General features: G+C 40.4%; 2 protein-coding genes across 5 annotated transcripts in view; one reads left to right on the top strand and one right to left on the bottom strand.

The window, feature by feature from the left end:
* NGLY1 (N-glycanase 1) overlaps window positions 1–14518 on the bottom strand; it is a 65382-nt gene extending 50864 nt beyond the window's left edge. For all 3 annotated transcript variants that reach the window (XM_003256776.3, XM_003256775.3, XM_030812249.1), the window contains exons 1-2: window positions 14277–14518; window positions 9592–9706 (exon numbers count right to left, since the gene is read on the bottom strand). In XM_003256776.3, the coding sequence (XP_003256824.1) occupies window positions 9592–9706; window positions 14277–14407 (246 nt within the window). In that variant the 5' untranslated portion in view covers window positions 14408–14518. The remainder of the gene's footprint in view (window positions 1–9591; window positions 9707–14276) is intronic.
* Window positions 14506–25365, top strand: OXSM (3-oxoacyl-ACP synthase, mitochondrial). 2 transcript variants are annotated; one of them, XM_030812251.1, is made up of 4 exons: window positions 14506–15313; window positions 20754–20991; window positions 21843–22853; window positions 24923–25365. In XM_030812251.1, exons 3-4 carry the CDS (start codon window positions 21874–21876, stop codon window positions 25323–25325), a joined length of 1383 nt encoding a protein of 460 aa, XP_030668111.1. In that variant the 5' UTR covers window positions 14506–15313; window positions 20754–20991; window positions 21843–21873; the 3' UTR covers window positions 25326–25365. The 2 variants fall into 2 exon arrangements, with proteins under 2 accessions (XP_030668111.1, XP_030668110.1); XM_030812250.1 differs by having other exon boundaries at window positions 14506–15707.
* Window positions 25366–27985: the final 2620 nt, after the last annotated feature.

Genomic DNA, 27985 nt, shown 5'->3' with positions numbered 1-27985 from the left:
ATTTAAAAATGAGCAAAAGAGGCCGGCGCAGTGGCTCACGCCTGTAATCCCAGCACTTTGGGAGACCAAGGTGGGTGGAACACTTGAGGTCAGGAGTTCGAGGCCAGTCTGGCCAACATGGTGAAACCCCATCTCTACTAAAAATACAAAAGAATTAGCTGGGCATGGTGGCGTGCACCTGCAGTCCCAGCTACTCAGGAGGCTGAGGCAGGAGAATCACTTGAACTTGAGAGGTGAAAGCTGCAGTAAGCTGAGATTGTGTCACTACACTCCAGCCTGGGCAATGAAGTGGGACTCCATTTCAAAAAATAATAAATAAAAATAAAAATAAAAATGAGCAAAAGATCTGAATAGACATTTCTCGAAGGAAGACATACAATTGGCTAACAGGTGTATGAAAAAATGCTCAACATCACTAATTATCAGAGAAATGAAAATCAAAACCACAATGAGATATTATCTTACTCCAGTTAAAATAGCTATTATCAAACAGACAGAAAATAAATGCTGGCAAGGATGCAAAGAATCTTTATACATTGTTAGTGAGAATACAAATTAGTATGTAAACTAAGAAAAAGAGTATAAAGGTTCCTCAAAAAAACTAAAAATAGAACTACCATATGATCCAGTAATCCTACCACTAGGCACATATCCAAAAAAAGGTAATCATTTTTAAATGATCTTTAATTTTTAAAAAAAAATTCTTGTGCTTAATTTTTAAGCATTTTAAAATTTCTTTTATTTAATTCTTTTTTTTATTTCAATAGGTTTTTGGGGAAGGGGTTGGTGTCTGGTTACATGGATAAGCTCTTTAGTGGTGATTTCTGAGGTTTTGATGCACTTATCACCTGACTAAATGTATAGTCTTTTATCCCTTGCACCCTTCCCACTCTCTTCCCGGCTCCAAGTCCCCACAGTCCACTGTATGATTCTTAGGTCTTTGCATCCACATAGCTTAGCTCCCACTTACAAGTGAGAACATATAATGTTTGGTTTTCCATTCTTGAGTTACCTCACTAAGTGAGTTACCTCACTTAGAATAATGGTCTCCAATCCTATCCAGGTTGCTGCAAATGCCATTATTTCATTCTTTTTTATAGCTGAGTAGTATTTATAGTATTCCACTTTTTTGTTTGAGACAAAGTTTTGCTTGTCACACAAGCTGGAGTGCAATGGCATGATCTCAGCTCACTGCAACCTCCACCTCCCGAGTTCTAGTGATTCTCCCCTCAGCCTCCCGAGTAGCTGGGACTACAAGTGCCCACCACCATGCCCAGCAAATTTTTGTATTTTTAGTAGAGATGGGGTTTCACCATGTTGGCCAGGCTGGTCTTGAACTCCTGACCTCAGGTGATCCACCCACATCGGCCTCTCAAAGAGCTAGGATTACAGCCATGAGCCACTACCACCTGGCCTCCACATTTTCTTCAACCACTTGTTGACTGATAGATTCCATATTTTTGCAATTGCAAACTGTGCTACTATAAACATGCGTGTGCAAGTATCTTCTTCATGTAATGACTTGTTTTCCTCTGGGTAGATATCCAGTACAGGAATTCCTAGATCAAATGGTAGATCTACTTTTAGTTCTTTAAGGACCCTCCATGCTGTTTTCCATAGGGGTCATACTAGTTTATGTTTCCACCAACAGTGTAAAAGTGTTCCCTTTTCACCAACATGTTATTTTTTGATTTTTTAATTATGGCCATTCTTGCAGGAGTAAGGTTGTGTCACACTGTGGTTTTGATTTGCATTTCCTTGATAGAGATGTTGAACATTTTTTCATGTTTATTGGTCATTTGTATATCTTCTTTCGAGAACTGTCTATTCATGTCCTTAGCCAACTTTTTGATGGGATTTTTTTTCTTGCTGATTTGTTTGAGTTCCTTCTAGATTCTAGATATCAGTCCTTTGTTGGATGCCTAGTTTGTGAAGATTTTCTCCCATTCTGTTGGTTGTCTGTTAACTCTGCTGATTATTTCTTTTGCTGTGCAGAAGCTTTTCAGTATAAGCTCCACCTATTTATCTTTGTTTTTATTGCATTTGCTTTTGGATTCTTGGTCATGAAGTCTTCATCTAAGCCAATGTCTAGACCGGTTTTTCTGATGTTATCTTCTAGAATTTTTTATGATTCCAGGTCTTAGATTTAAGTCTTTCATACAGCTCCAGTTGATTTTTGTATAAGAGATGAGGATCCAGTTTCAATCTTCTACATGTGGCTTGCCAATTATCCTAGCACCACTGAATAGGTGTCCTATTCCCACTATGTTTTGTTTGCTTTGTTGAAGATCAGTTGGTTGTAAGTATTTGGCTTTAATTTCTGAGTTATTTATTCTATTCTATTGGTCTATGTGCCTATTTTTATGCCAGTACCACACTGTTTTGTTGACAATAGTCTTGTAGTATAGTTTGAGGTAAAGTAATGTGATTTCTCCAGATTTGATTTTTGGTTAGTCTTGTTTTGGCTTTTAAAAATTTTAGGACCGTTTTTTCTAGTTCTGTGGAGAATGATGATGGTATTTTGATGGGAATTGCATTGAATTTGGAGATTGCTTTTGGTAGTATGGTAATTTTCACAATATTGATTCTACCCTTCCATGAGTATGGGATGTGTTTCCATTTGTTTGTGTTGTCTATGATTTCCTTCAGCAATGTTTTGTAGTTTTCCTTATAGAGGTCTTTCATGTGGTTGTTTAGGTATACTCGTAAGTATTTTATTTTATTTATTTTATTTTATTTTATTTTATTGCAGCGATTGTAAAAGGAGTTGAGTTCTTGATTCTTAGCTTGGTCGCTGTTGGTGTACAAATAGTGCTACTGATTTGGGTACATTAATTTTGTATCCTGAAACTTTACTGAATTCATTTATCAGCTCTAGGAGCTTTTTGGATGAATCTTTAGGGTTTTCCAGGTATATGATCATGTCTTCAGCAAACAGCAACAGTTTATTCCTCTTTACCAATTTTGATGTTCTTTATTTCTTTCTCTTGTCTGACTGCTCTGGCAAGGACTTCCAGTACTATGTTGAATAGAGGTGGTGAAAGTGGGCATCCTTGTCTTGTTCCAGTTCTCGGGGGAATGCTTTCTACTTTTCCCTGTTCAGTACACTGTTGGCTGTGAGTGTGTCATACACAGCTTTGATTACCTTAAGGTATGTCCCTTCTATGCCAATTTTGCAGACCTGTCTAGTGCAGTCAGTGAGTATTGAAGTCTCCACTATTATTGTGTTATTGTCTATCTCATTTCTCAGGTCTAGTAGCAATTGTTTTATAAATTTGGGAGCTCCAGTGTTAGGTACATACATATTTAGGACTGTAATATTTTCCTGTTGGACTAGCCCATTTATCATTAAATAATGCCCCTCTGTCTTTTTTTAATTGCTGCTTTGAAGTCTGTTTTGTCTAACAATAGCTACTCCTGCTGGCTTTTGGTTTTCATTTGCATGGAATATCTTTTTTCACCCCTTTACCTTAAGCTTATGTTAGTCTTTATGTATTAAGTGAGTCTCTTAGAGACAGAGAATACATGGTTGGCAAATTCCTCTTCATTCTGACATTCTGTGGAGCATTTAGGCCACTGACATTCAATGTTAGTACTGAGATGTGAGGTACTATTCTAGTGATCATGCTAGTTGTTGTGTGAATACTTTTTTTGTTTTTTTCATTATGTTATTTACTGTTTTATAGGTTCTGTGAGATTTATGCTTTAAGGAGGTTATAATTTGGCGTATTTCGAGGTTTTATTTCAAGATTTAGAGCTCCTTTTTAGCAGTTCTTGTAGCGCTAGCTTGGTAGTGGCAAATTCTCTTGGCATTTGTTTGTCTGAAAGACTATCTTTCCTTCATTTATAAAGCTTAGTTTTGCTGGATGCAAAATTCTTGGTTGACAATTATTTTGTTTAAGGAAGCTAAAGATAGGACCCCAATCCCTTCTGGCTTGTAGGGTTTCTACTGAGAAATCTGCTGTTAATCTGATAGGTGTTCCTTTTTAGGTTATCCGATGCTTTTGCCTAAGGGCTTGTAAGATTATTTCCTTTGTCTTGACTTTAGACAACCTGAGGACTATGTGCCTAGGTGATGATCTTTTTGAGATGAATTTCCCAGGTGTTCTTTGAGCTTCTTGTATTTGGATATGTAGATCTCTAGGAAGGCCAGAGAAGTTTTCCTCAATTATTCCCTCAAATATGTTTTCCAAACTTTTAGATGTATTTTCTTCCTCTGGAACACTAATTATTCTTGGGTTTGGTCATTTAACATAATCCCAAACTTCCTTGGGGCTTTGATCATTTTTAAAATTCTTTTTTGTCTTTGTTGGATTGGGTTAATATGAAAGCCTTGTCTTTGAGCTCTGAAGTTCTCTTCTACTTGTTCAATTCCATTATTGAAATTTTCCAATGTATTTTGCATTTCCCTAGGTGTGTTCTTCACTTCCAGAAGTTGTAATTGTTTTTTATTAGTATTATTTATTTCTCTGGAGATTTTTTTTCATCCATATCCTGTATCACTCTTTAAATTTCTCTAAGTTGGTATTCATCTTTCTCTGGTGTCTCCTTGAGTAACCTAATAACTGACCTTCTGAATTCTTTTTCTGGCAATTCAGAGATTTCTTCTTGGTTTGGATCCATTGCTACTATGCTAGTGGGATCTTTTGGGGATGTTAAAGAACCCTGTTTTGTCATATCACCAGAATTGTTTTTCTGGTTCCTCCTCATTTAGGTATAGACTATGTCAGAGGAAGGATCTGGGGCTCAAGGGCTGCTGTTCAGATTCTTTGGCCCCATGGGGTGCTCCCTTGATGTGGTGCTCTTCCCTTCCTCTAGGAATGGGGCTTCCTGAGAGCTGGACTGCAGCGATTGTTATTGCTCTTCTGGGTCTAGCAACCCAGTAGAGCTACTGGGCTCTGAACTGGTATTAGAGAGTATCTGCAAAGAGTCCTGTGATGTGATCTGTCTTCAAGTCTCAGCCATAGATACCAGTACCAACTCTGATGGAGGTGGCAGGGGAGTGAAGTGGACTCTGTGTGGGACCTTGGTTGTAGTTTTGTTTAGTGTGTTGGTTTTCTCGAATTCCAGGTGTGCTGGCAGTAAAGCTGTCATGCAGTCGGACTCAGGACTTCTGGTTAGCCAGGATGTTACAGGTGGTGGATTAGCTGTTGTTTTCTCCTTTCTTGGGGCAGAGTTGTTCTTTAAGGAGTTGCTGTAATGGTTTCGGTTGGTTGGCCTCCAGCCAGAAGGTGATGCTTTCAAGACAGCATCAGCTGCGGTAGTATCAAGAAGATATAAGCTTGCCCTAGGGTTGCCTGGATAAGTATTTGGGTTTCTCAGGCAGTGGGCAGGGCCATAGAGTTCCCAAGAGATTATGTCTTTTCTCTTCAGTTGCCAGGATGGGTTGAGAAAGACCATCAGGTGAAGGCAGCGTTATCAGGCATGTCTGAGCGCAGAGGCAGACTCTCTTTGGGTTGGGCTTGTTGTGGCCGCTGTGGGGGATGGGGGTGTGGTTCTCAGGCCAATGGAGTTATGTTTCCAGGGGGAATTACAGCTGTCTCTGCTGCGTCATACAGGTCACCAGGGAAGTGGGGGAAAGCCAGCAATAACAGGCCTTACCCAGCTCCCACGCAGCGAGAAGGGCCAGTCTCACTCCCACCATGACCCACCAATAGCACCATGTTTATATCCAGGCAGTGTACGCAGGGCTGAGATTTTGCCCCAGGCTACAAGTCTCCCCACTGAGAAAGCAATCAGGGTTTTCAGGCTTCACCCCTCTCCGTCTGCCTTGGCTTCTGTGCTTGTATCTGCAGTATCTGCATTTCCCATGTGCCACCTCCCCTCCACATGGAACAGGAAAATTCATGTTCAGCTGCAAGTTTCTTTCTCCCTGTGGTCTTTCCCCAATTCCACTGGCAGCCCTCCCCAAGGACCCCTGTGAGATAAAGTCAGAAATGGCTTCCTTGGTGGCCAGGAGTGCCTGCAGGCTCTTCTCGCTGCTTGTTCTACTTTTATATTTCGCTCAGCTCTCTAAATTCATTTCAGCTCTAAGTAAGGTTAAACCCTTCTCCCGTGATCTGGATTTTCAAGTTCCCCAGTGGACTTTCCCCCTCTCACACTTTGGGCACTCACAGGTTTTCCTCTGTCTCATGGAATTTGCAGTAGCAAGCTGCTTTTTTCAAAGGGTCTGTGAATTCTTTTGGTTTTCCTGGTATGTTCCTGTGGTAGTTCTCAGAGCAGAAGTTCACGATGTGAGTTTCCAGGCACTGTTCTGTCAGTCCAATTGCGAGCTGCAAGTTAGTCCTGGCTCCTATCCACCATTTTCCAAAATCAGCATATTGAAGAGGTATCTGCATTCCTATGTTTACTGCAGCATTATTCACAATAGCCAAGATATGGAATTAACCTAATTGTCCATCAATAGATGAATGGATAAAGAATATGTGGTATGTATACACAATGGAATATCATTCCACCATAAAAAAAGAACAAAACCCTGTCATTTGCATCAACATGGATGGAAATGGAGGGACATTATGTCAAGCAAAATAAGCCAGAATTCAGAAAGACAAATAACACATGTTCTCACTCATATGTGGGAGCTAAAACAATTGATCCCATAGAAGAAAAGAGTGACTGTAAAAAGATATCACAAAATTAAATTAAAATGTAAAAAAATAAAGAAGAGTGGAATGGCAGTTACCAAAGGCTTGGAGGGATAGAAAGGACTGGGCAATAGAAAGAGATTGGTTAATGGGTACAAAATTATAGTTAAATAGGAGGAATAATTTCTCATGTTCTATAGCACAATACGGTGACTATGGTTAAGAACAATTCATTGTACATTTCAAAATAGCTAGAAGACAGAATTTTGAAAGTTTCTAACACAAAGAGATGATAAATGTTTGAGATCATGGATATTCCAATTACTCAGATATGTTCATTACACATTTGTATGCTTGCATCAAAATATCACCTGTACCCCATACTGTACAACTATTATGTATCCATATAATTATTCTTTAAAAAGTCCACCAACTTTCTTTTTGGTGGTAGAGTTCAAGTCCTGAGGTGCAATGTCTAAAGCTGAACAGAAACTTTAAGTATAAATTAGTCATATCAAAACCTGTTAATCTTTTCTGAAATTGTGACTCCATTTGCATCAAATACTTCTACAAGTCTCAGTGAGGCCTGTTATTTGGCACTGTAATGACCAGTACTGGTTTGCCTGAGACTGAGGGGTTTTCTGGGATGTGGGACTTTCATTGCTAAAACCACGACAGTACTGGGCAAACTGGAATGGCTGGCTACCCTACTTGGCACTCAAATATTTGGTGAATGAAAGACAAATCTAATTCTATTGAATATGTGACACTTCGACACGAGAAATGGGTAGAGTCTTCAGTTGTCATTTACTCAATTTTCCCAACCAATCTGAATCTTGAAAATTGGCATTTCCTTGAAAAAGGAATCTTAAATTCTTTATGTTCAGATACCTGTGTATCATCTATAATCAGATGACACCATAATTTATACCCCCCGCCTAATCTCTCCTTTGGGGTTGTAAACTCATATATCCAACTGCTTACTTGACATCTTTACTTGAACTGCTTACTTGACATCTTTACTTGAATATTTAACAGCAAATTGGTCACAATTGTCCAAAGATAGGTGTTGGTTTCTCCCCTAAAACCTGCTACTCTCCAAGGCTTCTCTATCTCAATTAATGATACTCCCATCCAATTAGTTGCTTAAACCAAAACATAGGTAAGTCCCTGATTCCTTCCTTTCCCTTATATCTTACATCTAATTTACCAGTAAGTCCTTTTGATTCTGCCACAAAAATAAATCCTGGATCCATCTACTTCTCTCCATTTCCACCATCAGTACTTAATTCAACAAATCTTTATTGAGTACCTAACAGTTGTAATGCATCAGCATTATTCCAGGAGCTAGCAACACAGGGAACAGAAATGACAAAAAGCCCTGCCTTCATGGACTTTATACAGACCACTACCATTTCTTATTTAGACTAATGTAATAAGCTTTCTAACCGGTCTCCCTGCTTCATCCCTTGTCCCCATCCCACCACCTCCAGGAATTCTCTTTACAGCAAGCTAGAATAATCTTCAAAACTATTTTTCCCTACTTAAAACTTTCCAGGCTGGGCACGGCAGCTCACGCCTGTAATCCCAATACTTTGGGAGGCCAAGGCAGGCGGATCACCTGAGGTCAGGAGTTCGAGACCAACCTGACCAACATGGAGAAACCCTATCTCTACCAAAAATAGAAAATTGGCCAGGCATGGTGGCGCATGCCTAGAATCCCAGCTACTTGGTAGGCTGGGGCAGGAGAATCGCTTGAACCCAGGAGGCGAAGGTTGTGGTGAGCCAAGATTGCATCATTGCACTCCAGCCTGGGCAACAAGAGTGAAATTCCATCTCAAAAAAAAAAAAAAAAAAAAAAAAAAAAATTCCCAATGGCTTCTCATCTCACTTAGAATAAAGTCTAAGTCTTTGCCGGAGTCCTTAAGACCCCATGTGTCCTGGTCTCTGCCTCCCTATGCAGCTTATTTCTGTTTCAAGGTTACTTCTGCTGGAAATCCTTCACACACATTAATACTTCTGCCTGAAATACTCTTACCTGAGAGTTTCAGGTACCTGACATGTTTCAAGTCACAGCTCAAATGTCATCTCCTCAGAGAGGCCTTCCCTGACCACTGCCTGCCATGCAAAGTACTTTTTATTCTATTACCTGGTCTTATTTTCTTCTTTGCACTCATCTTGTTTTCACATCTACTGGCTGTTTAATCTACTAGAATGTAAGCTCCATGTGAGATGGGATTATATCTACTACTTTGTTCACTACTGTTACTTCAGGGCCTGAAATGGAACCTGGGGAGGGAAGCAGAGAGGCTTACATAGCAGCTCAGCCTATCTCTTTAACAATTTCTACGACTGCCTATTCTGACGACCACTGATTACTGAGTCTCTGTAACTTGTTCAAGTTCTTTCAATACTCTACAAAGGAGAACTAGTTAAGGATATAAACATAAGGAAAATTCAGAATCTTAATAACTACTTTTGATGTGTCATAAAATTAAACTACACCACAAGATTCCAAAAGATAACACCAAAATATTCATTTGAAGTAAAAACAAAAAAAAAACATACTGAGACTCCTCTCCTGTCAAAGAAGAAACCCCTTCTGTGTGGCAGCTGAACTCAGTTTTTCTGTTTACTTCAGACTCTTTTCATTTCCTACAACAGACAGGTAGCTAGACTCTATTAGTATTCATGTGTGCTCACAAATCATGTTTCAGCTAAAAGCCTAAAGTGAACCACATTTGGTCCTTGGGTTGCATGTTTGACCCTTATTCCAAAGAATTGAGACTCGTAAGAATTTCTCTGTGGAGCGTTGTTATATTTTACTGAAATTTTAAACTATACTTGCTGTGATTTTTAAATGTCCAATCAGTGAAGAAATAACTATTTCTACTGATTCCTAAAATGATAAATTAAAAAACATTATCTTATTCAATTATTCACCAACATGATAATGACTGCTTTGTGCGTGAAGAGGGGAGAGGAAATCCTTGAACATACTTACCTCTTCAAAGCCCATTTCAAATAAACATTCAACAGCTCCTCTGACAGGCAAGAGTCTAGTAGAAAAGGCTGTGTTTCCAATCCGGATAGATCTATATTTTTCATCATTAGGGTTTCTGACAAAAAACAAAAGTTTGATTATATATTAAAAAACCAGGTCATAGTTCTTCAAAGACTTTACTTTCGACAAACATGACCTAGGTATACCTTTATAGTCACTTGATTTTCTTTCTTCCCTAAACCAATGGTTGTTTTACTATAAGTAAAAACAGTAAATTACATTCTGTGCTGCTAAGTTTAAGGTACATTTTTTTTTGAGATGGGGGGGTTTCGCTTCCGTTTAAGATACATTCTTTTTTTTTTTTTTTTTTTTTTTTGAGAGAGGGGTCTTGCTCTGTTTCCCAAGCTGGAGTGCAGTGGCGTGACCTAGGCTCACTACAGCCTCCGCCTCCCACGTTCAAGCAATTCTCCCACCTTAGCCTCCCAAGTAGCTGGGATTACAGGGGTGCGCCACCACTCCCGGCTAATTTTGCATTTTTTAAGTAGAGACAGGGTTTCACCATGTCGACCAGGCTGGTCTTGAACTCTTGACCTCAGGTAATCCACCCGCCTCAGCCTCCCAAAGTGCTGGGGATTACAGGTGTGAGCCACCACACCTGGTCCAAGACACATTCTTGACACAGACAGTATGGCAATAAAAGGAAGACACAGATTTCTTTTACCATAGTTAAGATTTTGAATACTACACTTGGGACAAGTAACCAGCACATGAAAAGTTTTGGTTTGAGATTTTTAATTACTTTGATAAACCAGAATTGTTTAAAAACACATTAAAAGAATGTAAGGTTAAGATAATCATAGTATTATATTCAAAAGACCCTCAGAACATAGTTTAGGATGATAAGTTTCATATCTGACACCAACTGCCTTAAAGTGATAGTGACTTCTTTAAGTACTATGTTAAGGAGGATTCTGAGGCAGTATCTGGGATCCATAGGAAGATGTACTTCCATAAGAAGCCATCTGCCTGGGGTATGGTATGGTTAGTAGGCAAATGCTAGCAAACGACTTATCAACTTTGTCCTCTCTACACATGTTCTCTAGGTATTCTGATGTAAAAACAAAAGCAAAACCCAAATATTTTAATTTTATAAGTTTTAACAGATTTTGCATTTGTTTTTCACCAGTCAGTTGCCTACTGGCCACAGTGTCATAAATACTAAATGAATGTTTTTAAACTTTTCCCTAATTTCAAAAATCATAAAAGTTTATTACAGAATATTCAGAGACAAAAGCTCTATTTATTTGCTGTTCAAAATGTCCACAGATTGGTGCTAATCTACAAATTATTTGCTACCCATACACAAGTAGTACAGAAATTTTTTGTTTGTTTACAAGGGCATAAAAATGAAGCCAGGAGAACAGAAATTGAATGTTCAGTATATAGCAATTTGATATTGCCATGAAATTTTCAGTGTATTTTACAAAAGTTATAGGTCCATAAGGGATCGGAAATTAAAACAAAAACATTGTTCGTTACTATATGTAATTTGAGAATCACAGATGGTTGTGAAATACAAAGAAAATTTTATTCTCAACTCTTTATTCTGTGTATTAGATTAAGGTTTCTCAGTCTTAGCACCATTAACATGTGGGGCGTTTTCTCAGTGGAGTTTCCTTGTGCACTGCAGAACATTCAGCATTCCTGGCTTCCATGCTACACTGTCTCACAAGCGAGCCTCTCTATCACTTAAGAAAACTGAACTATAAAATAATCCTACATTTATCAAACCTAGTTTTAGATAAATGAGGCATCTTTTCCTGACACTCAATGTATTTCACAGGTTGATAAACATGTCAGTACCACCAGGATGATATATCCTGCTGGTTCAAAACTGCTTGAGCTATTTTAATCTATTCTTTTCCTCACAGCTTTCAGATCTTTACATGCTTGGTCTTTCTCTGGGCTAATTTTCTAGTTTCTTCCTTCTTTCACAATTGTTTAAAAATTCTTATACACATCAGTTCTCATATAGTTAGTTTTTGTTTTGTTTTTTAAAAAACGAAGTCTTGCTCTGTCACTCCGGCTACAGTGCAATGGCGCCATCAAAGCTCATTGCTGCTTAGAACTCCTGGGCTCAGCAATCCTCCTGCCTCAGCCTCTGAAGTAGCTAGGACGACAGGTGAGCCACCAAGCATGGCTAATTTTTTTTTTTTAAGAGATGGGGTCTCACTGTGTTGCCCCGGCTGCAATCCTTCTACCTGGGGTGTCCTAAAGCCCTGGTATTACAGGTGGGAGCCACTTTGACTGGCCTTTATTATTTTGATATACGTTGTTTCCATTTAACTACTGATATACAATATAGATTTTCTTCTTTAGTTTCTAGCAAGCATTTTTTTTTTCTTTTTTGAGAAAGGTCTCACTTTGCCATCAAGGCTAGAATGCAGTGGCATGATCATGGGCTCAAGCCAGCCTCCCACCTCTGCCCTCCAAGTAGCTGGGACTACAGGTGTCTGCCACCACGCTTAGCTAATTTTTTAATTTTTTTGTAGAGATGGGGTTTAGCCATGTTGCCCACATGGCCAGGTCTCAAACTCCTAACCTCAAGCAATCCGCGCACCTTGGCCTCCCACAGTGCTGGGGTTACAGGCGTGAGCCACCGTGCCCAGTGAGCAATTTTATTTTTATATCATCTCTGGACCTCACATTAATCTATTTTTCTCAGTAAAAGTATACTGCAAACAGGCTCCAGCAATGACAGTCACATCCAGTTCCTCAAATTCTTTTTCTTATTAAGTATGTTGAGTAAACTGACCGTAGTTTTGTGCACAGACTGATACCAAAGGCCTGACCCTGAAGCCCTCAAAGACTTAAAGGGCTGTAGGGACATTAGACTTCAAACCCATCATATCCTCTTTCCTATCCTTGGAAAAGCAACGCACGAAGACTTTCTTAAACTCTTAACTTCTCAGCATTATTCCAGTGTGTCCACTATTCTTTGTGCTCATTGCCACACCCCTCATCTTTCAGAATCTTGAACCCGGGAGGCGGAGGTTGCAGTGAGTCAAGATAGCGCCGCTGAACTCCAGCCTCATCAAAAAGAGCAAACTCCGTCTCAAAAATGAAAATCAGAAACAAGCCATTAGTAAACACTCATAATGAAGATTATGATGCTAAATGTCATTATTTGCATGCAAAGGTTTCCTCCTCATACTAAACTTCAGCATTTTGGGGTTCACTAGATTTAAAGCAGAAGTGAGTCTTCATTACAAGGCCACCTCTCTTTTCTGACTAGTGGGGTTTTAAATAGCCTGGTGGCTTTCCAGGTGGTCTCAGCTAATGGGCTCTGGAGAATCCAGCCTATCAGTTCATTTATGGAGTCCCTTGGCATCCTTGTACTGTGAAGAGCTGTAAGGCCTCAAAGAGTAGAAAAGGTGAGTTGAGAAGGTGTCACAGAGCAGGAAGGTGGTCCCCACACAGGTCACAATTACGTAGCTGTGAACAGGCTACATGGTGCATCTTTCATAGTATCTGCCACAAAATAAGGGCTCAATATATTTTCCCTTCAATTTACTTTAAAAATCATTACCATTGCCTAAATGAAATATTACTGACATGGATTTTAAAAACTGCACACGTAACTAATGTCTAAAATTGGGTCACATGAAACCTATAACCTTGAAACTGAGAAGAATTTCCTTTTAGACTTCATGACAATATACCTAACACTTAATACACCAGGGGCTGAGGGGAACAGAGAACCTAATTAATCACGGTGACCTGATAAATGAGGTAACACCACTAAAGCAAGCGGCGCTCCTTTAACCTCAGTTCCATTTCCCTCCCCCCTACATCATGTCCCTCCGTTAAGACACATCATTTGATCTGAAGAGTTGAGGTGGGTACTTATTCAAAATGAACAATCAAACTTGCCTCCCAATTCCCAAAATCTACATGGTCCCTTAGATCTCTAGAAGTGCAATTCTGCTGACAGGAGAATGAAGCAAATTACTCTCATCGAAGGCGATTACTTCCACGAATTCTTAAAGGGTTATGTTATATAGTACAATCCAGGTATTAATATAAAAACTGTAACTTCAAAATACTATAATGTTTCAATCAACAAAAGTGGGCGGAAAAAAACATTAATTATTTTAAAACCCACCACTTCAGAAGCATATGCTTTAGTACTCGGATAGTCTCAACATGGGACAAAAACATCACTTTGTCAGTGAGTAACTTCTGATAAGTATGTGGAAATGTAAGCCACTCCGCTCGAAAAATGCACGCAGGGGGAATGACACGCGCGGTGCGGTTACCGCTGTGTCCTGATACCTGAGGCCGTTAAACGACGGGAAGAGCGGCAGTGTCTGAAGCACGCCTTCCTACCTTTCCTCCGCCCACCCCGCTTCCGGGACTCCAATTCACACGCAGCACCCTGACTGCAGGTGCCAAGTCACAACTGCAAAGAAACTTCCTTTTCTAGAGCGGGGATGGGACTTGGCCGGGTCCCGAGGCCCCTGGCCGGCGGGCTCGGACATTAGGAGCAGAACCAGCTCCAGGTCCCGGTCTGTCCGGGCGTCGCTGCCCTCTGAAGCTCAGGCCGGACGCCCCAGTCCCTGGCCGAACAAGGCGCCGCGGCCCACCCACCCCGGTACCCGCCGTCCGACCCCGTTGCCCTGCACCTGAGGATGTTGTCAGCATAGGTGAGCAGCAGCTTGGAGGCCTCCAGAAAGGTCTCCGGGGTGTTCTGGCACAGCTCGGCCACGGCCGGGGACGCCGAGCCTGAGGAGCTGCCCAACGCCGCCGCCGCCATGCTTGAGCGCCAGCGGCCGCCGCCGCCCCTCGCGCTCCGCGTCCCACACTGAGCAGGCGCCTCAGCGCGCAGCGGCTACCGCAGCCACCGGGAGGGGCGGGGTCCTCGGCCGGCAGGGGCGGGGTCGGGGACCTGGGCCAGGAGCCTGGGAGCTCGGCTGGAAGCTACGGCTGCCCCTTCGGGAGGGGCGAGGGGCTGTTCGGAAGAAGGTGGGGGGCCTCGGCCGGCAGGGAAGAGATGCTTCGACCCAGAGTTGGGGCCTGGTCGTACAGGTTGGGAAGGGGTTCTGCAGGGAGAGGCGGGGCCTGGGCGCGGAGGCTGAGGGGTGTGGGCCTGGAGGAGGGGGATGTCCAGTCCTTTAGGAAGGAAGAGCTCGGCTGGAGGGGAGGCCGGCTTTGGTCTGGAGGTATCGGGCGAATGGTGCTGGCACGTGCCTCTCAGAAACTCGGATCCCTCTGCGCCCCGGGGCCAGCCTAATTGATCCAGCTATTAAGGTGGAGAGACCGCATGTACCTCCCTCCTTTACCCACAAATAAAACGACCTTAGAGACTTCTCTTCGCAGATTGTCAGAACGTTCTACATAGATGTGGATGAAAGACCCCAGAAGGAAGGAGCAACAAACGTCAAAAACAAAACCATGGCTGTAAACTCTGCTGGGTTTGTTACATGGATTCTTTTCAGAATTTGGCTAATGACTGAAAATCTAAGTTCCAGCTCAACTAGTATATGATTCCTCTGTAAGGAAGTGTATTTTTAAACCATAGGTTGCAACATAATAATGGGTTGTGGATTCGGTTTACGGCGTGGTGACCAGCGTAAAACACATGCATAATATTTGCGCAATATTATAGAATGTCGGGGGCGGGAAGGGAAGAGAATAAAAATTTGCATCCCACACAGTAAGGGTAAGTATTATTTTGTGACTTGTTTTTTAGGTAGATCATGTGATCAAGGTATTTTATTCCTCTTAGAAGATGCATCCCTAACTATTTTAATCCAGTCTGCCCCACCATGTCCTTGAAAGTGTACTGTACCAGTGGCTTCCTTCTTTGCAGAAATTCCTTTTCAACCTCACCAAGTATTTTTCTTGACTTTATTTCTTAAGATAAGTGATTTGCCTGAATAACCTCTTTTAAATTTCTTGATGTTTCATTTGTTTGCTTTTAAGACTTGAAATTTTCTTCCAGAATCTCCGAACAAGACCCTAAGCTGTGCCATCCACTTCAATGACTATTCGTCTCCCAGACATAGGCACGCTTTTAATAAATATGTAGATCTTTGGACCAGCTTCCAAGTACGGTGTGTTCAACAGATAGTAGTATGTTGCTAGCTTCTGTAACTAAAATTTTCAGTGGCTTCACACAAGAATAATTTCTTTCTGGCTCATATAACAGTTTAATAATGCAGGTGTCATAATGTCAGTGGACCCAGTCTCCTTCCATTCCTTAGAACAGGGGTCAAGAAACATTTTCTGTAAAGGGCCACATAGTAAGTGTTTTAGGCTTTGTGAGCCATAAGGTCTGTCTCAGCTATTTAACTCTGCCTCTGCAGTTGTAGCTCACAGACAATACTTGAAAATAAATGGGCATGGTTGTGTTCTAGTGAAATTTTATTTACAAATCCAGGCAGCCTGCTTGGACAAAAAAAAAAAAAAAAAAGTCACACCTACTTTTAACCACATGAGCCCATATAGCATTTTCTCTACCATATCATTGCTAAGAGTGAGGCCTCATCAAGATAAAAGGGGGTATTACAAAAACAAAAAAATCGCATAAAAAGATAAAAGGGGAGAGTCTGGGAAATGTAGTCTCCTACAACTACACAATGGATTGGGGGCTTGGGTCTGGGGATATAGCTATCACAAAATTTATTCCTCTTAATCTGGGTTTCTTTTTTCCATTGATACATTTATTTATCCTTTACTAATTATATGAGAATAATATATATTATACAGTATTTGTAACTTTTAAAAATGCAACAGAACTTTTTTTTTTTTTTCAAATAAAATTTTAGGGGCTGGACATGGTGGCTCACACCTGTAATCCCAATACTTTGGGAGACCAAGGTAGGTGGATCGCTTGAGCCCAGGAGTTCAAGACCAGCCTGGGCAACATGGCAAGACCCCATCTCTACAAAAAAAAAAAAAAAAAAAAAATAGGAAGATTGTCTATATACAAAACACCAAAGTGGAAATGCTCTGGTATTGAAGCAGAGGTGTCAAGTGAAGGGCAGAAAGCTGTCAGCTCAGGCTTCCCCCTGACAGATAGAATGGTCATAGGGGTACTTTTATGGGGGAACAAAATGACTTTTTTCTCTTCATAATAGTTTGTTTCCTCAACTAAAACGCTATCTCACTGTAAGTTATCGTTAGTTTTGTCTTCCCTATTTGATTAAAAGTCTCTTGTGCCATCTGTCTCAGACTGCTTTGCACACGGCAGGTACTGAATAAAGAGTTGTTGGTTAATCACTTAATGTAGTCACACAATAGTGAATCACTCTACAAATTCCTGAAAGACTTCAACTCCTCTCCTTGCTAATGGTTTTTATGGAGGTTAACTTTTTAATATCACCAAACTAATCGTGGGAAAAATTTAGGAGTTCTTTCTTTTTTCTGTTTTATTAAAGAATAGTGTTAGCCAGGTGTGGTAGTGCACGCCTAGAGTCCCAGCTACTTGGGAGGCTGCGAGGCAGGAGAATTGCTTGAACCCAGGAGGCGGAGGTTGCAGTGAGCTGAGATCGCCCCACTGTACTCCAGCCTGGGTGACAGAGCGGGACTCTATCTCAAAAAAAGAAAAAGAAAAGAATAGTGCCATGATATGTCAACTCTAAAAATGATGTTTTTAATAAAGGTGAAATCCTGAAAATAAAATCTTTATTTTGGAACAAAAATGAATAAATAAATAAAAGAACAAGAATTTCAATGCTGATTTAGTACTAGACCATTCTTTGCTTGTTTGGAACAACGATGGGTATAAAAGTTAGGGTAGCTTATTCAGCTTTTCTAAAGGAAATGGAAGAATTAGAATATCTACGACTTGACTGAAGTGGAGGAAGCAGCCAGGAAAATGAGAGACAAAGTCCTTATTATAATGGATTCCCTTAATAGCTTTATAAATGGTGGTATTCAAAAGAGATTATAGTTACTCAAGAACTTTAACAGAAGTGTTGCTGAAGAGTTATTTGGAAGGACTTAAATTTCAGATGATTTTTTTAAAATGGTGATTTCTATTATTTTATGGACTGTACATTGTTGTCACAATATTAAGGCTATGGCATTGGTTTTCGCAAAAGTCATTTGGTGAGAAATGCACAAAAAGTGCACTCGTACTATCAAATGTAAAGATAAATGTTCATTCATTCATTCATTCATTCTTCATATATTTATGAAGTGACTAGTAGTTGCTCAACACTGTGAAGGAGACAAGTATGATCCCTACTTTCATAGAAGTCATAAGTTTAGAGCAGTGGTTGGACAAGCAACAGCAGCATCAGCAGGAAACTTGTCAGGAAAACAAATTCTGAAGCTCCATATTTAAAGATGGGACCCAGCAATCGGTGTGGTAACAAGCCCTTCAGGTGATGTTGATACACAGTAAACTTTGAGAACTACTAGTTTAGAGGGAGGAAAATTTCACTGTGGGCTGCAGTTTCAGTGAGGGGGGACAATTTGAACAGAAGCCTTAAATTGAGAGGTTGAGAAGGTGAGAAAGGAGAGGACTTGCTAGCTGTGAGAGACTCCCCACCCTCCTTAAATCATGTACAATATCCTAGTAATGTTTCCTTCTCAACATCTCCTGCATCTCTCCTCGCCATTGCCTTCAGAGCCTCATCGTGTTTCATCCATTCTTAACTTTCTTCCCTGTGTCCATTTTCACATCCTTCCAACCCACCCTGCTCATTTGTGCAACAGTGATCTTTCTAAAGCACCCATCTGATCATGTTGTTCTCCTGGTAGAAAGTTTCCTGTGGCTCCCTCTATCCACATTCTAAAGTCAAATGGTGTCAGGAACCAGTCTGATAACTTAAATATTTTAAGTGGCTTAGTTCAAGACAAAGAGGAGTAAGAGAGACTCCGGTGAAGGGAATGAGAGAGTTTACCATGTCCTTTCTAGAGAAGTTTAGAATCAATAAAAGAATGTTGCACTCCAAATTATACCATGAAAGCTAGCATATGCTCTCTGAACTATGGGATTAAATCCAAAGTCCTCAGTATGATACCCCAGGCTTTTGTGATCTGGGCCCTGCCTTACCCTCATGCTTTTACTGTTGCTTTGTCCCACACTTCAAATTTGACATGGGCCACATACTTAGCTGTTTGTGGAAGATACCATGACATTTCATTTCTCCAGGCCTTTGTTCTACTCCTCCTGCCAGGATGCCCTTTTCCACCCAATTTACTAGACAAACATTCATTTCCAAGATGCAGTTCAAGGATCCTTTCTCTGAAGACTTTTCTGACTTTACAAGGTAGCACGGACCTCATTGTCCCTTTGGTATTATAATAATTCCACTATAGCACCTGTTTAAATAGTTTGCACTTACTTGTTTCTATGGGTGTCTCCCTTTACTAGACCATGAACTTCTTGAAAGCAAGAACCATACCTCTACTCATTTTTGCATTCAAACTTCAAGCATTGATAGGAAGAAAATGAATGGTTGTTGAAAATAGCAGAAGCACAGAGATGAGAAAAGTTAGGGTCAATCAAGACATGTATAGTGAAAAAATCAGTTTGCTGGGTGGAAAGCTCATTTAATAGAGAATGGGAGCCATAACTGGAAAGATAGTTTTGAATCAGATTACAAAGAATTTAAGGCAAACCTAGGAAGTCTTAATAGGAGGGTAGGATAAGCAGAGCCCATTTGAAGATTTTGGTGCAAGAAGACACGATGGAATTGTAGCAGGAAATATGGTAGCAAATATGTAAAGCCATAAAATATAAAATTTCCCACCCTTTTCCAGATCAAAGAAAAGGTGATAAGAGGTAGGTACAAAAATGATGGTCTTTTTACTTTTCTGAAAGATTTTAATTTGTCACCTCTTAGCCAAGATGATTTTGTGATATTACAAAAGAAATAGCACATTAAAACTGTATGTTTCATATGAGTTCAGCTTCAGAGAAAATATTGTAGGTATTTTCACACTATTAAAGACAGCAATGAAAAGAGATTAAGTTTAGGCACTTATTCATCAGTGTTATTTTATAACCACATGTGTTTGTTTTAATTCTTCAAGTAACTCTATTTTGTCACTGAATGAGGATCATACTAGAGGTGACTGGTTAGGCCTGGGACAAAGGTCAAACTGGGCTTTGCTGAATTATTTTAAACAAAATAGATTTCCAAACTCATTTAAATCCAGGACCAACCTGGAATGCTAAGCTTGACTCACATTCTTCTGTAGGGGTAGGAAAGAATGCAGAGCACTCTACTTGGAAACAATGGCTTCAAGAGGCATTGCCCAGAAAAAAACATAAATATGACTAGAAGGTCCAGATGAAGATTCTATGCTCAACCATTTTTCCAAAGAAGAGCAAGGACAAAACTCACGCCTGGGATAGCATGTGAAAAACAGATGTTCAATGAATACCATCTTGTCGACTTTGTGCTTTTTTACGTTTTCATGTTATATTTTCCCTTTATCGATTTGCAGTCAGCTCTGAGCAAACAGTAAATGAATTTTTCAGACACTTAGAAACAAATGTCTCCATTGTGACAATGAAGACAATTTTTGAGCACTGTCTCAAATCTGGTGATAATTTTTTTTTACGTGAAAGGAAGTTTATTAGGAAAGTAAAGGAACAAAGAATGACTACTCCATAGGCAGAACAGCCTGGTGACAACTTTTAAAAAGTAAAAACTTTATTACAAAAACATTTGTTTATTGTAGAAAAGCTTTATTAAATAAAGCTAAGCAAAAATGAGGGAAAGATCACAATCAGTATACATCTTGCAGACCTTTAAAGAATTATTTTTTTGAAAAAAACGGATACATACTGTTTTGTAACTATGTCTCCTAACAAATATTCTCAACATCTCATTAATAAATATTCACCTGTAGAGTTATTTTAAACGGCTGCATGGCATTTGGATGTACCACAAGACTGATAACAAATTTCCTGATGTTGGCCATTTGGTTAGTTCTACTTTACTCACAATTACTAATAAGGTTGCGAGCTATAGCAATAACTTAGAGACTGCAGTAATTTCCTTAATTCTTTCTTAGAATTCCAGTAGAATACGATGGTGTCCCTTCTCCGACAAAAAGTATTATTTGGGCATTATCACTGCCAAAGAAAAAATGCCGTTTTGATGGGTGAAAATGCTATCTCATCGCGTTATTTGCAGGTCCTTGATTATCGGCGAGTCACTGAGGTTCCGAGAGGGGTGTCTCGGCTAAGGCAAACAGCGACCCAGCCGCTTCCCGCTGTCTGACCTCCGCCAAGGTGACGCGGCTTAAAGTCAACCGGCGGAAGGGGAGTGGAACGGAACGCGTGCGTGGGAGCGCGCATGCGCGTACGTGCGTGTGCGCGTGCGCGTGCGCTCGAGAGCGTCATCGTCTAGGACGGTGTTATCTCTGTTTCAGGTATCGCTCGCTACCCTCCTCCTTCGCCTCTGCTTTCCTCCTTTACATTCAAATCAAGTCGGGGTTGAATTCCGAGAGGGGAGTCCGAGGACCTGGGGCCTGATTTCTTTTTCTCTCGCCATGCCTCTTCGGAGTGTGTACATGTGTGGTGGTGCCTGAGAGGCGGTACAGGGAATGGCTACACCCTTTTACTCCCGCCCCTGGCCTTTGTCGTACCCTTGAAGTCATCCACCAGTACTAACCCCTCCTTCCACAGATGATTCAATTGGAGAAGCTTAGAGGAGTGGAAAGACTTGTCCCCTTCCCCCAGTCGCAAGCTTGGTCACAGAGTCTATTGCCAACCCATGTATCCAGACGCTCAGTCTAGGCCTCTTGGCCCTGGGTGGCGTTTTGAAAATGCTGGTTATCTTTAAGTATTGAAGATTGATAAAGCCCACTTACTTACTTACTTACTTTAAAGAATATGCCCTGAAATGTGTTTTCTGTGCCACTGACACCAGAAATGCCATTTAGAAGAAGTTATCAGTAATCCTGACAAAGGATGCTTCCTGCAGCACATATCAGGCTGGAGGTGCCTTTATATTTTTCATTGAATTACTGTTTTGGTGAATCGAATGAATCATCGATTAATTTATTTGTCTTCAAATGTCTGAGGGCACTTAGAGTCCAAAAAAGGAGATAAGTTTAAACAGGTAGTTTGATGTTAAGGTATAAATTGAAATTATATAACATTTTCCCCGTGTTCATTAGCAGCTCATATCAAGCACCCAAAGGAACATCTTGGATGTTTTTCCTTAGGCCCTTAAGCTATTTAAAATAATAACTCCTAGGTGTGTTGTGGTCTTTTACAGGAATGTGTTTCTGATCATCTGAATCTTAATCATGTCCAACTGCCTGCAAGATTTCCTGAAAATTACAAGCACTCATCTTCTATGTTCAAGATTATGCCAACAGTTAACAAGAAGTAAAAGGAAGTTTTTCGGAACTGTGCCAATATCCGGATTGCATAGGCGAGTTGTCATTACAGGCATTGGCTTAGTGACTCCTCTTGGTGTTGGAACTCACCTGGTTTGGGATCGTCTTATCGGAGGAAAGAGTGGAATTGTTCCACTGGTTGGTGAAGAGTATAAGAGTATCCCTTGCAGTGTTGCTGCTTATGTGCCAAGAGGTAGTGATGAAGGTCAGTTCAATGAACAAAACTTTGTGTCCAAATCAGATATCAAGTCCATGTCTTCTCCCACCATCATGGCCATTGGGGCTGCAGAATTAGCCATGAAGGATTCTGGCTGGCATCCTCAGTCAGAAGCTGATCAAGTGGCTACTGGTGTTGCAATTGGCATGGGAATGATTCCTCTTGAAGTTGTTTCTGAAACTGCTTTGAATTTTCAGACAAAAGGTTACAATAAAGTTAGCCCGTTTTTTGTCCCTAAGATTCTGGTCAATCTGGCAGCAGGCCAGGTCAGCATTCGATATAAACTCAAGGGCCCAAATCATGCAGTATCCACAGCCTGTACCACAGGAGCTCATGCTGTGGGAGACTCTTTTAGATTTATAGCCCATGGTGATGCTGATGTGATGGTGGCTGGAGGTACAGATTCTTGTATTAGCCCCTTATCTCTTGCTGGGTTTTCCAGAGCCCGGGCTCTGAGCACAAACTCAGATCCCAAGTTGGCATGTCGACCATTTCATCCAAAGAGAGATGGTTTTGTAATGGGAGAAGGTGCAGCTGTGCTGGTGCTGGAAGAATATGAACATGCTGTTCAAAGAAGAGCCCGGATCTATGCAGAAGTTTTGGGCTATGGACTCTCAGGTGATGCTGGTCACATAACTGCCCCTGATCCTGAAGGAGAAGGTGCCTTAAGGTAAAGATGGGTTATTTCCTTCAAAATAGTTCTCCAAATAAGACACTTTATTGGGAATCCCAAATTAGGGAAAATTGTAGTGTCTGGCCTTGGTGTACAGTATCTCTATTGTTTTTCTGTTTTAGACTAAACACGATTGTTTAATTCTTTGCTTAAGACATTTGAAGTATTTCAAAGCATTCGAACGTCCTTAAAAAAAACTGCGTTTGAGTTAAAGCCAGTGGAGTTGTGGAAAAGACCACATGTGTCTTTGCCAACTTTTCATGCCTCCATTTGTGCTTAAGCATCAGTGTGCTCCCTCACAAAGTCCTCCTCTTTGACCCTTCATCAGACTTGGAAAGTAAAGTCAACCTTTCTAGATGTGTCTGGTCTTTGCTCCATTTCAACGGGGCTCTGTTCTTTTCAAATCAGCACTTCTCAAACTATAATCACCTAGGGATCTTATTTAAAATGCTGATTCTGATTCTGTAGGTCTAGGGTGGTGCTTGAGGTTCTGTTTTGTTTTGTTTTTTTTAGAGACAGGGTCTCTCTGTATTGCCCATGCTGGTCTTATCTCACTGCAGTCTCTAACTCCGGGGCTCAAGCACTCCTCTCACCTCAGCTTCCTGAGTAGCTGGGACTACAGGAATGTGCCACTGAGACCAGTTTTCTTTTTTTTGAATTTTTTTGTGGAGATGGGGTTTCGCTTTATTTCCCAGGCTGAGAGATTCTGTAGTTCTAACAGGTGATGGTGATACTGCTGGTTTAAGGACTACATTTAAGTTAACTGCTATAGATTAGTGCGTTTAAAATGAAAAAAAAAAAAAAAAAAAAAAAAGTCCCTGATAACGTGTTAATAGATAGCTAATAGTTTAGCTTTCTTAAATCATACTATGTTTTACTCGATTAAATTAGCTAGAGTTAGCAACCTTTTCTGTAATCGGAAAAATATAGTAAATATTTTTGGCTTTGTGGGCCATGGAGTCTGTTGCAACTGATCAACTCTGCCATTGTCATGTGAAAGCAGCCGTAGACAGTATGTAAATGAGTGGGCATGAATGTGTTCCAATGAAACTATTTACAAAAATAGGCATCTAGCCAGGGCCATAGTTTACCCACCCCTAAATTTTATGTTTGAATTTTATTTGTTTTTGTTTCTTTTTCTTTTTTCTTCTTTTTTTTTTTTTTTAATAGAGTTGGGGTCTTGCTATGTTGCCAGAGCAAGAGCTGGTCTCAAACTCCTGGCCTCAAGCAATCCTCCTGCCTTGGCCTCCCAAAGTGCTGGGATTACAGGCGTGAGCTACCATACCTGGCCTACTTTTGAATTTTAGTGAGTAGTTGTTGGTGCTAAAAATGTCAAGTTTAGTAACAAAATGGATGAAGAAATGGTTGTGTTCACAGGAAACCTTTCAGCATACTTCAGATTATACTCTGAGCTGGCTGTTAAGAAATATACACACATACATGTATATTTCTCTTAGGAACTAAAAGAAGATGACATCCAAAACGTTTTCAGAGGTCCTTTTAGACATAATTTTTACTCTTAAGTTTGTTTGGCTCAGCTTGCCTTTGTAGTTTTTTGTTTAGAATTCTTATAGCCTAAATAAAGAGGATTTTGAAAGGTTATTTGAAACAATGAAACAGTAGATTATTGGGAAGTATGCCAAGTTTTTAATTTAAATGTGAAAGAAAAATCATAATTCTCGTAAAAAATTGCCACACTTCAAAAATCCCTAGAATAAAAATTATTCTAGTCTTGAGTCAACATGGTATTTTTTCCCCAAGGAAAAATGCCAATGCAAATAAATGAAATTATATTTTATTTGAGATTATGCAATCTTGCATTGGCTTGTGTGTTTAACTCTTGGTGATGAACCAGTCCAAGGTAGTGAGTGTGATTCATTATTCGCATATAGATGGCATCCTAACTCACATGGTAATCCAAGATAGTGTTCCGTTACTAGAGCAAGGGATTCTTTTCGTCCAGTGTACTTGGATACCTACATTTGTTTCACATAAGCCATACAGATAAAGAGACTTTTGTTAAAATTAAACTTAGTCCTGATAAATGTCTTTTCTTGTTTTATTAGGTGTATGGCTGCTGCTTTAAAAGATGCAGGTGTACAGCCTGAAGAGATATCCTATATCAATGCACATGCTACTTCCACACCATTGGGAGATGCTGCTGAAAACAAAGCTATCAAACATCTCTTCAAAGACCATGCATATGCCCTTGCAGTTTCCTCAACTAAGGGAGCAACAGGACATCTGCTGGGAGCTGCAGGGGCGGTCGAGGCAGCTTTTACCACATTAGCTTGTTATTATCAAAAACTACCACCTACTTTAAACCTGGATTGTACAGAACCAGAATTTGATCTCAACTATGTTCCACTAAAGGCACAGGAATGGAAAACTGAGAAAAGATTTATTGGCCTCACCAATTCCTTTGGTTTTGGTGGTACTAATGCAACACTTTGTATTGCTGGACTGTAGAACAAATCATTTGTAATTAAATACTGATTTTTAAATGTTATATGTCAAGAAATTATGTATTTATGTATTGATACCCAGATATCCTTTCTGTTAGGGTTTCTCAACCTTGGCACTATTAATATTTGGGTAAGATAATTCTTCATTGGGAAAAGGGGGATCGTACTGTACATTGTTGGGTGTTTAACACCATCCTGATCTCTTCCTTATCTATTCCAATAGCATTCTCTTCCCCAGTTGTGACAACCAAAAGTGTTTCCAGATATTGCCAAATGTTTTCTGGGGGACAAAATAACCCCACCCCTCCTGCATCCAGCCACCTATGAGAACCATGGATCTATATTTTCCTAATACTTTAGGTCAAACAATTTTCTATAACATTTGACCTCCTGTCCCTAACTCCTCTTTGCTAGGCAGGGTTGCTATACTGTAGTACTCCAGGCATACCATTCCCATACAATATATAGGAAGGAATATAACAAAGCTTGCATCAGCATTCTTTGAGTAAAACTGTCAGCCAGTAATGATCTATTTACTCCTTATACACCTAGCCCTCTTTTCTTCATATTATCCATACTGTAATTCAGTATAATGAAATTTCTCTAAACTCCCAAGCCATCAGTTCTCTGAAAGAAGAAACTGAAATTGATTTGACATTTCTTATTCTTTTTGTCTTTGTGTTGGCATCTAGTGATTAACGGAGATAAAAATCTTTGGGACGTGGAGCAGAAATTGTTCGTCACTCGGGCCACATCCCCTTGGCTTTCCTCTAACTTTTTTGAAGCTTTACTGGTTTCCTATGTTTTCCCAACATCCTACTACAAGTGTTGGTGGTTCCTCTACTTCTCTGCCTTGTTTTCTCTAACACCAAGGGATCTTGTTCATCCCCCGCAGCCTGAAAGTGTTGGTAGGGGGAAGGGAACACATTCCCCAGAGGCAATACTCAACCAATGAGGGATGACAGTTTGTGGCTAAGTGCCTCAGCCTCCTTTCCGAAGGGTATCTATAGTTCTCCACAGTTCTTCAGAGGGTCCCCAGTGAAACGGAACTTTAGTTACCCACAGCATTAGCTAGCTCTAACACTCCCTTCACTGGCTTTTATTTTCCCTTTCCCATCCTCCCTGATTTTTAGTCTCGTTCCCAGGAATCATCTCCCAGCAAACTGCTTTTTCTCAGGTTCTGCTTTCTGGGCAACTCAAACTAAGGACGTTTATGTTGTAGTGGGGGTTCATATATCAACGGGAAAGAGTGAATAGGGAATAAACAGGGTGTGTGTATTTCTGCTGAAATGAATAGTTTCCTACATTGCAATAGACTGGACACATTGCCTACCCACTGACTTTGACTATAGTACTTTATCCCCTTTATGCCAAAGACTCCAGCTGTGTGCTCATATAACTATAATCAGTTTTAATTTTCATGAGCACACATTTATTCATTCAACTGAAGTCTGTTGGGTGCTAACATAGACCTGGCTTTGTACTGGTCACCAGTGATGAAGAGAGTGTGTCAGAGAAGATTTCCTAAAGGAAGCTGAGGCTGTAAGAGTGAATAGGTCTTAGCCAGGTTGAGGGAGAAGATAAAGAAGGGAGGGTATTCCAGTCAGGGAATTCAATGTGGGAAGGTTTAGAAGTCAGAATATTTGTACTAAACATAGGTACATATACCCTGAGATGGATTAGGAAATAATGGCAAAAAATCTGGAAAGGTAGGTCACAAATAACTACAAGTTTTGTTCAAGGCAGTAAGGGTAATAGGAAGCCATTTAAGGTTTGGGATGGTGTGATGACTTTGTAATGTGTCAGTTTGATGAGGCTGAACCACATTTCACAGCATTCCCTTTATTGTATGTTCTTGGTTAGGGTGGGCCGTAAGAAATTCTTGTGGGAGATTTGGAGGATGGAAGTGAAGCAGCCGCTGTTTTGTAGCTCATGCATGTTGCTTAATCTGCTAGCTCATCTTGGTGTGAGACTGGCTGAGTCTTCAACTGCTTCACCTTTCCCTGGATCCTCTGGCAGTTTCCCTGACTCCTGGACCAGGTGTGTGTTTAGTTCCATGATAATAAAGGACCTGACCTTCTGCCCCATACCACCAAAGTCAGAGGCCATAAGAACTGACAGATTCCTTTCTGTCACTTTGTTTGTGGATTCCATCTTGTTACTGGAATTTACATCCATCTTCCCTTCCCAACTGCCTGCCCTGTGGACTTCAAACTCCATCATCAGAAGATGACAGGTGAACATAACTGCATTACAGAAACTTTAACCAGTTCTCACAATTGTGTAACTGGTTACACAAACTGTCAAATCCCTGTAACAGATATCTAAATATGTCTTAGTGGTTCTATTTCTCTGAGTCAACACTGACTGATACATGTGAAGAAGAAGGGGTTATTGGGGGTGACATAATCATATTTTCTTTTAGAAACATCACCCCGGCTGCAGAGTGAAGAACAGCTTGGAGGGAAGCTTGATTCCCATAAGGGAATACAATCAGATGGTATTGCAAAATGTAGGTAAGAAAAGATGGTGGCCTGGATGAAGAATATTTTGACCCAAGTTTCTTCCAAAATTGAAAATCATGTGTTTTTAAAAAATCAACTTTACCAGGGCATAATTTATATATCAAATACATTTATATGCCATTTTAAGTGTACAGGTCAA

The sequence above is a fragment of the Nomascus leucogenys genome, chromosome 4 (genome assembly GCF_006542625.1).
Source record: "Nomascus leucogenys isolate Asia chromosome 4, Asia_NLE_v1, whole genome shotgun sequence".
Taxonomy (NCBI): domain Eukaryota; kingdom Metazoa; phylum Chordata; class Mammalia; order Primates; family Hylobatidae; genus Nomascus; species Nomascus leucogenys.
This window is presented reverse-complemented; position numbering and strand designations above follow the sequence as displayed.

Excerpts from the sequence above, each read along its gene's own strand:
- OXSM (XM_030812251.1), top strand. The coding sequence starts at position 21,874 with ATGTCCAACTGCCTGCAAGATTTCCTGAAAATTACAAGCACTCATCTT. Across the intron at positions 22,854-24,922 it reads GAAGGAGAAGGTGCCTTAAG|GTGTATGGCTGCTGCTTTAA; the intron begins GTAAAGATGGGT and ends TTGTTTTATTAG.